Here is a 13311-nt window from a genome sequence, read left to right as displayed (position 1 = left end):
GCTTTGAGGTCCACGTATGTTAAGCGCTCGGCGTGATTACTGTTACTATGGCCCTTCGTGCCCATTGTTTTACCCTGGGAGCTTCCTCCACTAGGAAGTTTTTTCCTTTGTCATCTTTCTGATCTCCAGCCTCTCTTTCCACCCGCCACTCAGCACCTGGCTCCAGGCATACGATTCTCAGCAATGCACTAGCCACCAGATCCTGTAAAGCACCCTCTGCAGATAAAGCCTAGCCACTGGGAGAAGGGTGACTTTGGAGAGGACTGGCTGGATTTGGGGGATCCATGAGGGAAAGGTGGCTGTGTCTAAGCCATGCTAGAGAAGTCCAGTTTTCTTGGAGGCAAGTGGAAGGTAGGATTGCGTCTCACAGATCAAGGAGAGACACTGACGAAACAGAGGGTCCGGCTGTACTGCTGTCAGGGGGTGTGAATGCAGCACGTACGGACGTACCTGAGCTAGCATGAGTAACAATGGCCGTGAAGCCGTGGCAGCTTCGAGGACATGGGGGCGGGTGGGGAGAAGCACGGGAAGCCCTGTTAGGAGTTCAGCACCATTTGGCAGAGGTGCTTGAGTGCCTTACCTTGGCCAGTGGAGCTGGGCAGGTGGGTGACTCCAGACCAGCACAGCTCAGTGACGGGCAGGGGGCCAGGGACTGATGGGGGAGGCCCGTGTCCTTCCCAGAGCTGGGCTCCATGTGAAGCTGTCCATCTGGCCTTCCTGCTGCCAGGCTGCGGAGGGTTTGATTGCTCTGGCCTTCTCTCGGCAGGTGGACGAACAAGAGATGAGGAAACAGCAGGACGAGATCCAAGCCATCATCAAGATGCGGATAGCCGGCTCCTCCAGTGGAACCCAGGTAGTCGGCCCGTCCGCCCGCTGGTGGAGGAGGGGCAGGTCTCACCTGCACACGCTCGCTCGGTTCTGAGACTTCTCTTCGGAGATCCACTGGGAAACTAAGATCTCAGGAACTCCGAAGGGCCCAGGCAGACACATTTAGTCTTCTCCACCAGCTAACCTGGGAGGGTCACTCTCTGCTTTAGCGGTCTGGCTGTAGGGGCTGCTTCCAGTTCTGACACACATGGTTTCATGGTGCTGCGTGTGCTGGGCTGTCCATTCGCCCTCTCAAGAGCAAATCTCCTTTTTCTATCGCTCCCAGAATCCTAGGCGGTAGAAGGGGGCAGCTTGTTAGGTCCCAGCTAGCTCATGCCACTTCCTGTTACCCTTTGGAAGCTGAAATAGAAAACATTTTCAGCTATTTCCCCCTCCCATTCAGCAGCCTCTGGGCCTGTTCTCAGTATCCCTGAATAGACCACTGCTGTACCACCACAAAGCCAGCTAGAAATGCTCCATGTTCCTGCTGATGGCTTCTCGCGGCTCCAGTGATTGCTACTGCTGACCAGCGGGGGCGCTCAGGCAGACGCAATCTATTCTAGTGGGAACACAGCAAAACTCGTGCTGAATTGCTTGAGAATAGGGGGTGGAAACAGGGTCGGCTACCTGCTGAGCAGTGTCCTGATTAAATCACATGACCCACCGATCACATGACCTTCCTTTTGCCCACTTATGAAGTTAAGTGTGTCACAAGTAGGGCTTGGGACCCTTCTCCCCTTAAAGGGCCAGCCACCCTGTGACGGGGGGTTATTTGGCGAATAGCGTAGGGCATTGAGGGGGATCTCTGCACCTAGATTAACTCTGGGGTGTGGCAGGCCAGGCCGGGAGGGGATTCACACTCATCAGTGTCGATGCCCTTCTGTAAACAGGAACCTGCTGGTAAAAACCCCTTTCTTGTTTCCTTCTAGCAAGCCGGGGACTTCATCTGCACAGTGTATCTGGAGGAGAAGAAGACGGAAGCAGAGCAGCACATCAAGGTGAGGCGAGGGCAGGGGTGGTGGGAAGGGAAAGAGGCTGTCGCTGGGCGTGCTTCGGACAGGCCTGCACGGAGTCTCTGCCAGAAACCGTGTCATGTGCTGTGCACCCCAAGGAAGGGGAAGCTGGAGGGATACGCCAGGTGGTGGCATGCGATAGCCATAGAATGAACACAAAGGTCCATGGGCTAGTACCCCACTGGATGGTTGGGCTTGCACTGAGGGGTGGGGGGATCTGGAGACATGACCTGCCATGACGCAGACACGAGAGAGGCTTCTTTCTTCCTCGCCTCAGATCCCAGCCACCATGACGGCAGAAGAGCTGACCTTCGAGATCTTGGACCGAAGGAAAATCGAGACGAAGGAGAAGGAGTACTGGAGCTGCTTCGAAGTGAATGAGAGGGAGGAAGCAGGTCGGTGTCTAGGTGGGAGAGAGGGTTACTCCAAGAATGCTAACCTGCCAGGTGTAGAGTGGGCAGGGCATTTATCATAAGCGCATGATCCGGGGTTATCCCCATTCTGTATCTGGCCTTGGTTTGAAACAGTTTTTAATCGTTCATTTGGTCCCTTGGCATTTCAGCCACCACCTCTGCTAAGGGTCCACTGAGGTGTGACCTCAGCTCTACCATGTAGTTGGTCTTCAGAGATGCTGTACCCAATGCAGGCTCTTCCAAAATTTTCTAAAAGGTCTCAGTGTCATCACCTGCCTGTAGTTGGGAATTTTTTTGTGCTGTGGAAAAAGAATGGCGAAGGGTTGTAGGAGTGGTTGGGTTCTGTTGCTTAGCCTGTTCTACTCCAGTGCTACCGATGGGCCTCCCTCTGGATTCTATCTGTTTCTGTGGGCTCATTTCTTGTGTTGTTTCTTTGGTAGGCGGCATCTTTCTTGTTGTTTTCTTTGGTAGGCCACCTGTTCTCTGTAGTTTTCTTTCGTGAGCTGATTTTGCTTCTTGATCTCTTTATGGGATGCCCTCATGGCGTCTTGTTCGGCCCTTAATTAGTCCATCCGCTCCTCATGTTCATTTTCATTGTCTATGGCTTGTGCCGTGCTCGTCCTTTCAGGCATCTTTGGTAGTCATGGTTCCTGTTTTCTTGTGTGGGGTGCCTCTGGTGGTTATTGTCGAACTGCTGGTCTCTCTGTTGTCTCCTGCAACAGTGCCTAGCAACCGTGTCCTTTTTCTTCTCTGCTACTGTTTTCTATAAAAACCAGTTTATTGCATGTGTGTATTGCTGGGTACTTGACTCTCAATTGAAATCTATTGCTTAACATGACCTTAATGTCACCTTAATGTCTCCTGCTTAAAATGCAAGCTTCCAAAGCAGCAGAAAAAAATTCTCTGGCTACTTTTAAAACCAAACTTTCTCTCTGCAAAACCTTAGCAGGAAAAGAAAAATAATTCTACTGGCTTCGGATTCTATCTTCCCACGTCTTGCAACCATATCATAAGCCTTTCTCCCTAATCTGGACCTTAGCGTCCAAAGCTGGGTGCTTAGATGAACCCTTCTAAGCTTATACCAGCTTAGCTTGATCTCGCTGCACGCATCCAAAATCAGGGTTTGGCCCCCTCTGGTCTCCCAAACCTTCTTTGGGGACCCCAAGACCAGAAGTCCCTGAGCTGCAACAAAGGGAAATGACCCTTCCCTTCCCCCCTCTCCTCCCACCCAGACTTTCCTCTCTTGGCTAACTGAGAGATTGGCAATCTCTTTACATCACAATACCAAGAACATGTCTCCTTTATTCCACAATGAGACAACCCCAATACAGAAACAGAAAAATTCTATCTCTCCCCCCCTAGCTTCTTCCGCCCTGGGACACTAGGAGATTAAACACAGAGCGTATGTGTTCCCCTCCCCCTGTCTTCCTTTCTCCTTAAGCAGAGAAACTTCAAACAGTTTTAAAAGAAGCTTTATATAAAAAAAAGAAAAAAGACATCAAATTATTCTCTGTATCAAGATGACAATACAGGGCTATTGTTTATAAAAAAATTGAAAACAGTCTGATTCAAAAAGGATATCAATTAAAAATTCAGCAGTTACACACATGTAAAACACCCAAAACACATAAAAGGCTATATTGTTTTTCACCTGTACTTACAAGTGTGACACAGAAGATTAGAAGAGAAAGAAGCTTCTCATAGCTGAGACAAACAAAAGCATAGAGTCCAAAAATTCCCTCCCTGACTTCGAAAAATCCATTTCCTGATTGGTCTCTGCATGGTTTGGTCCCTTGTTAACCCTTTACAGGTAAAAGAAACATTAACCCTTAGCTATCTATTTATGACAGCATTGGGTCCAAGAGTGGATGGACAACCTGTGACAGCTCTGGCGAGCAGAAGAGAGGGCATCGGGAGAGTCTGGCTATGACTTGGGACCTCGCAAGTCACTTAGATCGAACAGAAAGGCAAGCGTAAAGCACTTAGTAGAAGAAAAATCAACACACACTACAAGTGGGAATAACTGGCCAGGCGGTCGTACTGCTGACAGGATCTGGGTCAGAGTAGATCACAATTGAACGTGAGTCAACAGTGTGATGCAATGGTGAAAAGGCTAATATTCCAGGTATATTAACAGGATTGTTGTATGTAAGACATGGGAGGTAAATGTCCTGCTCTACTCAGCATGGTGAGCCTCAGCTGAGAACTGTGTCCAGTTCCAGGTGCCACACTGTAGGAAGGAGTGAACAAATTGGAAAAGAGCCAGAAGAGAGCAACAAAATGATCCAACCCGAGCTGAGGAAGGTTAATGAGCTGGGCATGTTTAGCCTTGAGAAAGAAGACTGAGGGAGACCTATAAGTCAGGGACAGGCAAACTTTTGGCCTGAGGCCACGTCGGGTTTCCGAAATTGATGAGACCTGTTAGGGGAGACTGGTCCCTCCCCAAACAGCCAAGGTGGCCCGGTCCCCGCCCTCTGTCTGACTCTCACTTCTCGCCCCTGACAGCTCTCCAGGACTCCTGCCCATCCAACCTGAGGATGGCGTGGACTGCCACTCTCATCAGTTCTGCAGGTGACACTAAACTGGGAGGAGTGGTAGATACACTGGAGGGAAGGGAAGGAATACAGAGGGACCTAGACAAATGAGATTGGCCAAAGAAACCGATGAGGGTCAGCAAGGACAAGTCAGAGTCCTGCACTTAGGATGGAAGAATCCCATGCACTGCTACAGACTAGGGACCAAGATTAGGAGCAGTTCTGCAGAAAGGACCTAGGGTTACAGTGGACGAGAAGCCGGAATGAGTCGACAGTGTGCCCTGTTGCAAGAAGGCTAACAGCATTTTGGGCTGTATAAATAGGGCATTGCCAGCAAATGAGGGACATGATCATTCCCCTCTATTCGACATTTGTGAGGCTTCATCTGGAGTAGTGTGTCCAGTTTTGGGCCCACACAAAAGAAGGATGGGAAAAATGGAAAGAGTCCAGCGGAGGCAACAAAAATGATAGGGGCTGGAGCACATGACTTATGAGAAGAGGCTGAGGGAACTGGGATTGTTTAGTCTGCAGAAGAGAAAAATGAGGGGGGATTTGATAGCTGCTTTCAGCTACTGAAAGGGGTCCAAGAGGATGGATCTAGACAGTTCTCATGGTAGCAGATGACAGAACATGGAGCAGTCGTCTCAAGTTTGCAGTGGGGGAGGTTTATGAAATCAGGAAAATTCACTAGGAGGGGTGGAAGCAACTGGAAGGGTTCCCTAGGGAGTGGTGGAATCTCCTTCCTTAGAGTTTTTAAGGTCAGGGCTGACAAAGCCCTGGCTGGGATGATTTAGTTGAGGATTGATCTTGCTTTGAGCAGGGGGTTGGACTAGATACCTCCTGAAGTCCCTTCCAACCCTGATATTCTATATTCTAATCCCTCTTGTTTCCTGACGCCCCACCTTCCCCCCGGGACCCCTGACCCATCCACCCCTCCCTGTCCCCTGCCACACCATCCAACCCCCCGCTCCTTCCTGACTGCTCCCCTGTGCCCATTCAATCCCCCTGTTCCCCTCTCTGTGACCACCCTGACCACTATCCACACCCCTGACCCCAACCACCCCCCTGAACTCCCCTGCACTCTATCCAACCCCCCCGCTCCCTGCCCCCTTACTGTGCTGCCCGGAGCACTGATGACTGGCAGCGCTACAGCCGTGCCACCCAGAGCACTAGGACAGGCAGCCGCGCTGCTCAGCAGGAGCCAGCCATGCCGCTGCCAGCACAGAGCACCGGGTCAGGCCAAGCTTTGTAGCTAGGCTGCCCCAGGACCTCGCAGCCCCACCACCCAGAGCACTGCACCGGCGGCGAGCTGAGGCTGGGGGAAAGGGGGCACAATGAGGGAGAGGCTGGGGGCTAGTCTCCCGGGCCAGGAGCTCAGGGGCCGGGCAGGAGGGTCCCGCGGGCCGGATGTGGCCTGCAGGCCGTAGTTTGCCCAACTCTGTGATAAGTCTTCAAATACATGAAGGGCTGTTACAAAGAGGACAATGATCAGTTGTTCTCCGTGAAGGTAATACAGAAGTAATGGCTTGATCTGCAGCCAGGGAGATTTAGGTTAGGGATTAGGAAAACCTTTCTAACTCTCAGGGTAGTGAAACTCTACAATAGGGAGCTTGTGGAACTTTTAAGGGAGGTTGCGGAATCCCCGTCACTGGTGGGTTTTAAGAACAGGCTGGACAAACACCTGTCAGGGCCGGTTTATGTTGACTTGGTCCTGCCACAGTGCAGGCGGCTGGACTAAATGACCTTGAGGTCTCTTCCCACCCTCCATTTCTGTGATTTCCAGAGCAGCCACTGAGTTTACGTGGGTCGGTTTCTAGGTGCCCGTCCTGACACTTGGGGCTTGAATTTGCAGAGGTGCTGCAAACCAGGTCCTGGGGGCCAGATCTTTAAAGGTGTTGAGGCACCTACAGATGCAGATAAGCATCAAGCACTTTAAAAAAACCCACTAGGTGCCTCTCAGCATTTTGAGGCTCCTCGATACCTTTGAATATCTGGCCCTAGGTGTCCAGCTGGGCTCCCCAGCTGTGTGGCACCCAAAATCAGTAGCCACTTTAAAGTTAGGCCTTCCCTCACTGTGCTGTCAGTTTCCTTTAAACAGGGTGGGTTATAGATACTCACCTTTGGAAAGTTCTTTGAGATCCTTGGATGAAAGGCCCCACGTTAATACTAAGTAGCAGCAGAGGGCCGAATCCTGCAAAGAGCTGAACACCCAGGAAGTCAGTGGAAGCAGTGGGTGCTCTGCAGGACCTCTCCGGATTTTGCCCGGCCATGCTGTAAAAATCCCAGCGGCAGTAAAGGCTTTACACGAGCAGTGTTTCCTGACCTCCAGACGGCTGAGGTGCCTTCAGGAAGGGGAAACCGCGTGACCCATTCGGGGGGGCCATGTGTCATTAAAGGCCGATCTGTCTGCAGTAACAACTCTCCTTTGCCTCCCCGCGGGGCGTGGGGTGAGCTCACCTCACGTTGTGGCCGGTGCTGACATACGCTGTTGCTTTTCCTGTCAAAGCTCAGTCTTGCTTCCAGCGAAGTCACTGGCAATACAATCAGTGAGGCCAGCAGAGGCAGGATCGGAGCCATGGTGGGGAAGTTGCTTGTACAGATTTGAAGGCCCGAAGGGATCATTATGATCATCTAGCCCTCTTTGGGCATGTCTTCACTTGAGTCAGCTCAGGTTCTAACTCGGGGTTTGACACTGACCACCTCCTGTCTACACACACAGCCGTCTCACCTGAGCTTAGTGGTGCTTTCAGCCTGGGCTAGTAGGTGCACCGTTGGGTATAGGTTAAAACCCAGGTGAGTCTTTCAGTCGGCCTGGTAACCTACCCACTTTACAGAGGACACAGGCTAAATCTCTGCAGTGCTGATAGTCCTCCAACACCTTCCCATGATTCCTCCTATGTGCCCAGGACAGACTAGTCCTCCCGCAATTCCCTGGGAGAGAACCATAGTGTGGCTCAGCGTCTGTGGCTTGAAGAACCCGGGATCATTCCCCCTGGTGACACACAAAGGAAGACAGAGTAACTTGGGTGAGGCTTTGCAGGGGGGTTCTCACCCCTGGGCAAGGCTGACTCAGGTGCCAATCCCGAGTGAGCTCTGCAGCAAAGATAGCCCTTTTGGCACCCAGCTCTGATCGGTGGCCTTTCATCCATTGATCTCCAAGCTCCTGACAAAAACAGGGGTGTATCGTTAACCCTGTTTGCCCTCTGATGGCAGCAGCACCCAGAAGCTGCACTGGCTATGGTCTGCAAGTACCTCTTTTTCTCCTCATTTGCCTTCCCCGTCCCCTTCAAGCGGCAGCACAGTGCCAAGGAGCTCTTTCAGAGCTGGGCTCTCCACAGCGGAGTGGGACAGGAGAACTCGTTAGAAAGGTGACTGTCCCACTCAAAAGCTGTTTGTTAATTGATTGGACTAGTTAATTCAGCCTGCACCATGCTTACTATTGATTTCCCATCAGTAGTATAATGGTGTGCCCTACTCCCTAGTATTTTTCTGCTTCCCTGGCTGTATTTTTTTACTGTGGCTGATATGTGATTCTGTCAAATTGCACAAGCTAAGCAGGATCAGGCCTGGCCAGTCCGTGTATGGGAGACCTGTAACAAACATTTTGGCGCTGCATGACATGGCACGGGATGTTTTTCCTCTGAATCTGTATTGAAGCAGTTACCCAACATTGTGCTAGGGGGCGCTATGCTGATGATGAGGCAGAAAGCCGAGGGGCTGAGCTCTGTGGTCATTAAAAGCCCCCAGGCGCTCTTCGCCAGAGAAGATGCATAAGGCCTTGGTGTCCAGCCTGAATCCTCGCATTCTGCTTCCCTAACTCCACTTTGCAGCCTCAGCTGGAAAGAATCTCATTCACTGCCTCTCCTAAGCAGTTGGGTGGTGTTGCTATAGGCTGTTGAACAGCCCCCCACATTCTACCCCAGAGGTGGCTGCATTCTGGTGGTGGGGGGTAGAGATGCTTGGGTAAAGCACTTGAAGAGGCTCTATACATGTAAAACGATGATCTTCCCCCAAGGGGTGTTTAGTTGGCTCACAAAGAGTTGAGTTAAAACATGCAGCTTTGGTCACTGTCAGCATGGTCGCGGAGTGGGGAAGCCAGATGGGGGCATTAATACACCTGCTCCTCCTTCCCCGTGCAGAGCGGCCCTTGCACTACTCTGAGAAAGTCCTGCCTATCTTGCATGGCCTGGGGACAGACAGCTACCTGGTGGTGAAGAAGCAGCTGTCCATGGAGAACATGCTTATCTATCTAGGTAGGTGGTTGCAGGGGTGTGTTGGAGATGTACCTCCGTGTGGACGGGATCCAGGCCGCTCAGGGTCCTCGCACTTCTTAATCTTCATTGTCCAAAAGGGAAAGCGAGCTGGCTGGTCTGATCCGCGCAGCACAGAGACACATGCCCTGCGGGAGGTGCAATTTTCTTCAGGGTAGCCTGCGATACCTTCAAGACGTAGAGCCCTGGAATTGCATGAGTAGAATCCTGCACCCAGATGTTCCTGGGTTTGTCTAGGGTTCTGTGCTCTTCCTTTGTCAGTACTGGGTTGTGCTAGGGGGCTCCAGGCAGCAAACCCATGGTTGGGGAGCAGGAGGGAGGGAAAAAGGAAGGACCTAGGAACGTGCGCATGCCAGCCAGTGCCAACCAATGGCAGGGAGGAGCTTTTCAACCCGACAGATGGGCTCAATCCAGACCCAATCGGAGCTGATCCTGCGAACAGAGGGCAAAGAGACATGACATCAGTGTCTTTCCCCAGCACCTGCCCTCCTTCTCACTCACCCTGCAACTCAGACAGGAAGCATGTTTATTATCAGGCCCTGCCCTGGTCAGTTTCTGCACAGATCATTTGCCATGTCTGCCCAGTAGGGCAGTGGAGCTCTCTCCCGCAGCCCAGCCCCCTGGAGTGGGGATGGCAAATATGGCCTGACGCTGCAGCTTCCGTTGGTGGTTCCTCAAAGAAAGAGGAGACTCCTTTGAAGAGAGAGCCTAGGACGCAAGGGGGCAGGGTTAGAAACCCTCAGAGGGAGGCCTGCACTGCCCCAGAGAGAGAGAGTTGTTAGCGGGCTTATTCCTTCACCCTCTCACTTCCCTGGTCCTTCTTGCATGAACAGAGAGCAACAATACCCGAAGTCCGAAAGTACAAACAATTCAGTGTTTACTGGAGGGAGCTTCCAGCAAGCAATGATTCCAGTTTCCTTCCTCAGTGTCCCCCCTCCCAGCTCTGACACCACAGAGGCTTCCTGTGTCCCTGTTCCCATTCCCTGTTCCCATTCCCCCCCCTTAGCAAAACATGATTCCAATTCCCCTGCCCCCATTCCTTGTTCCCATTCCCCCCCCTTACTTCCAGATTGACTACAGACTATATAGTAAAACTTGAATTCTGCTTAGCTATACCTTAACCAATCATTTTACTGATATTTAACTAACCAATCCTAACATATTGTAACATGATTATCTAACCAATTATATCCCACCACCTTAATTGGCTTACACCCAGCAAAATTAATTATACAGCAGACAGAAACAATCACAGAACCAGACAGAGATTATACAGACAAACAGTAGGGAAGTGGAGACGATGGAACAATACAGAAACGAGGATTTCACACCCCAGCTATTGATAAGTGAGTTCTTGCCAGACAGGATGCGATCAAACTAGGTTTCCTTTTACATCTCCTAGGCTCTTCCCTTTCTCTGGAGGTGATGGAATATCAGGACAGGATTGTATTCCTAACAGCCCAACAGCACCTTATTTCAGTGTGACTAGTTTGGAATGTGAGGATGTGACCGTTCACTTCCCAGCTTATGGCTGCCTCTGCTGCTTAGCCAAAGGCCTTAGCTTAAGAACAGGGCCTCAGACTGTCACAGTAAGAGAAGGCCCTTACACTGGCAGACAGTGATTTTGATTCTTTCTTTTATCCCTCTATAACTAGCTAAGTGATAAGAATACACCTACATTCTTAAAGTATAGGCCTTTGCAGACAGGCCTGACTGTCTATATCCTAACAAGAACGTGTGTGTGTCTGTGTGTCCGCGCCTTTCCTTGAGGCCACTGCTCCCAGTGGAAATCCTCATTTGCCAATTATGGGACCAGTAGGGCAGGTTCTGGGATCTCTCGTCTCACCCCACTGCACTGTGCATTGTCTGCCAGCTAGAGGCGGGATGGGAATTACCCTCCGTCTGGTGCTGCGTGAGCTGCAGCCTGTGTCCCCCTGCAGCCATGTGTTTAACCCCTTGCGGTCCGGCTCTGACAGCTCTGTGCTCTCCCCAGCCAGCAGAGTGAGCGACAGCAAGCACGGCATGATGAAGTTCCGGGAGGAGAGAAACGTGCTAGGTCTTGGGCTGAGCACGGGCTTCCACGACCGATACTTCATCCTGAACAACAGCTGCCTGAGGCTCTACAAAGAAGTGCGGGTGAGCTCCCTGGGCTGCCACAATCACCTCCCGTCCTGGCACACCATCCTTTCCCAGGCCTCCTGGCCAGCAGCACCCCCTACTGACCGAAGCCGACCTGCGCTAGCATCTTTTTTTCTGGCTCCACTTCCCCTCTGTCATCCACTCTTTGCCTCTCCTTACTGGTAGCTGTAAGATCTCGCTGGGCGGGGGTGGGGGACTCTTCCTCAGGGCGACACTGTGGTCAGTGGCACTTGACTGCAGGCATTTCAGTTGGTTTTGTTTCCAGTGTACACAGGCGAGGTATTTCCAGCAGTGATAGGGACGTATCACTGCCTGTGTGCAAGGCACTGATGAGACCTCATCTGGAATCCTGTGTGCAGTTCTGGTCACCCATGGTGCGGAGAGAGGGAGCGGGTGCAGAGAAGAGCTGTGAGGATGATCAGGGGAGTGGAGGGCCTGTCTTAGGGGAGGAGACAGGAAGGGCTTGCCTGGCTTAGCCTGGAAAAATGCAGGCTGAGTGGGGATTGGATTGGATTGCTCCATAAATACACCAGGGAGGGAGAAGAGCTATTGAAATGAAAGGATGTTGGCACAGGAACGAATGGGGATGAACTGGGCATGAGTAAATGTAGTCTGGAAGTGAGAAGGTTTCTGACCATCCGAGGAGGGAGGTTTTGGACCAGCTGCCCAGTAGGAGCAGTGGCACCAACAACCCAACTAGTTTTAAGATGGAGCTTGTTAAGTTGATGATTGGGATTATATGACAGAGTTGCCTGTGATAGCCGGGACAGGACTCAGTGACCCAGGAGGTCATATCAGTCCTATGTTCCTATACAGCAAACTGCCTAGTATGTCTGTGCACCACTTCCCTCTACTGGATGGAATCAGAACTGCTTCACTGTGTCTCATGGGTCCTCTACTGCTAGCAGCTAATGAGGAGTCTCCTTTGGCTCAAGGGCAAAGGGCCTGTGCTTTCGGATTCATTATAACACATTGGAGGCTTATTTACTTCTCATGCTCAAGTCCCATTCTTAGCAGCAGAGATGAACTGAAGAGTAAGCATCTGTTTACATTGTGCAGTTTCTGTGAAGACAGCACCAAACTCTGTTATAGCCATGTTGTCAAACTGTGTTAGCTTGGGGACTGTGACATGTCACCATAGCAGGGTCACAATAATACTTCGCATTGGTATCCGGCTTTTCACATGTTGCAGTCCCAGTGCTATGATCCCCATTTCAAAGATGGGGAAACTGAGGCACAGAGGGATGGCATGACTTGTCTAGAGCCACACAGTGGGTCCCTGGAAGAATCAGGATTAGAACCCCAGTGTCCTGACACCCAGCTCTAGGCTCACTCCACTCGCTCCTTACAACCCAGTTTGGTCCTGCCCTTTCAGTCTCTGGGCCTTCCTGCCCACATATCACACCCTTTGTGGCCAAGTCCCCAAATCCCCGTGCCCCACTGCACAGGTCCTTGCAGCTTCCGTGCCCTGCTCCATGGGAAGCAAGACGCAGATCCACATTGGCTTTACAAGCCCCCTGTTTTTTGGCTGTGGTGGGGTAGAATAGGGGATAACCCAAAGGGTGGCACTTCACCCCCCAAAACACACACGCCTCTCCCCGGTCTGTGGCTGATCCTCTGTGTCTAGTTTAACCCCAATCCTTTATTAAACAGAGCTTGAAGCAGCGGATCCCTGCCGTGGAAACTGTGAGTAGAGAAGTGTGCTGTGTGACAGCTGAGCGGGATGATCTGGGGGCTTTGAGTTACTCTCTTGCCTTACAAGGTTGCCCTGGGTCAAACCCAAATCCAGTCACTAAACACACTCAAGGGTGTGTTTGCGTGAGACACATGAGCACCTGGTTTTCATTATCCGAAAAAAAAAATGGAGTCACACCATTACAAAGGGAAATCATGGGAAAAAATACGGCAGTATTGGGAAACAATGATACAAAACAATAGATCTCCTGCTGGTGCCTTGGGCTGTTCCTCTAGAATACCACAGTGGTATTTTAGGGTGTGATCCAGCCCCCGCTGAGTTCAGTGGTCTCTTGTAAGTGATGGAAATGTCTTGCCTGCTGTGTGTGGACACCTCCTC

At 51.4% G+C, this 13311-nt stretch overlaps 1 protein-coding gene across 13 annotated transcripts in view; it reads left to right on the top strand.

Moving 5' to 3' along the window:
* ARAP1 (ArfGAP with RhoGAP domain, ankyrin repeat and PH domain 1) overlaps positions 1–13311 on the top strand; it is a 187946-nt gene that overhangs the window by 158092 nt on the left and 16543 nt on the right. For 10 of the 13 annotated variants that reach the window (XM_075061840.1, XM_075061841.1, XM_075061842.1 and 7 more), the window contains 6 exons: positions 767–853; positions 1797–1865; positions 2158–2275; positions 8967–9080; positions 11092–11234; positions 12891–12923. In XM_075061840.1, coding sequence (XP_074917941.1) covers positions 767–853; positions 1797–1865; positions 2158–2275; positions 8967–9080; positions 11092–11234; positions 12891–12923 — 564 coding nt within the window. The remainder of the gene's footprint in view (positions 1–766; positions 854–1796; positions 1866–2157; positions 2276–8966; positions 9081–11091; positions 11235–12890; positions 12924–13311) is intronic. The other 3 variants (XM_075061844.1, XM_075061843.1, XM_075061852.1) reach the window with 1 other exon arrangement.

The sequence above is a fragment of the Chelonoidis abingdonii genome, chromosome 1, assembly GCF_003597395.2.
Source record: "Chelonoidis abingdonii isolate Lonesome George chromosome 1, CheloAbing_2.0, whole genome shotgun sequence".
Taxonomy (NCBI): domain Eukaryota; kingdom Metazoa; phylum Chordata; order Testudines; family Testudinidae; genus Chelonoidis; species Chelonoidis abingdonii.
This window is presented reverse-complemented; position numbering and strand designations above follow the sequence as displayed.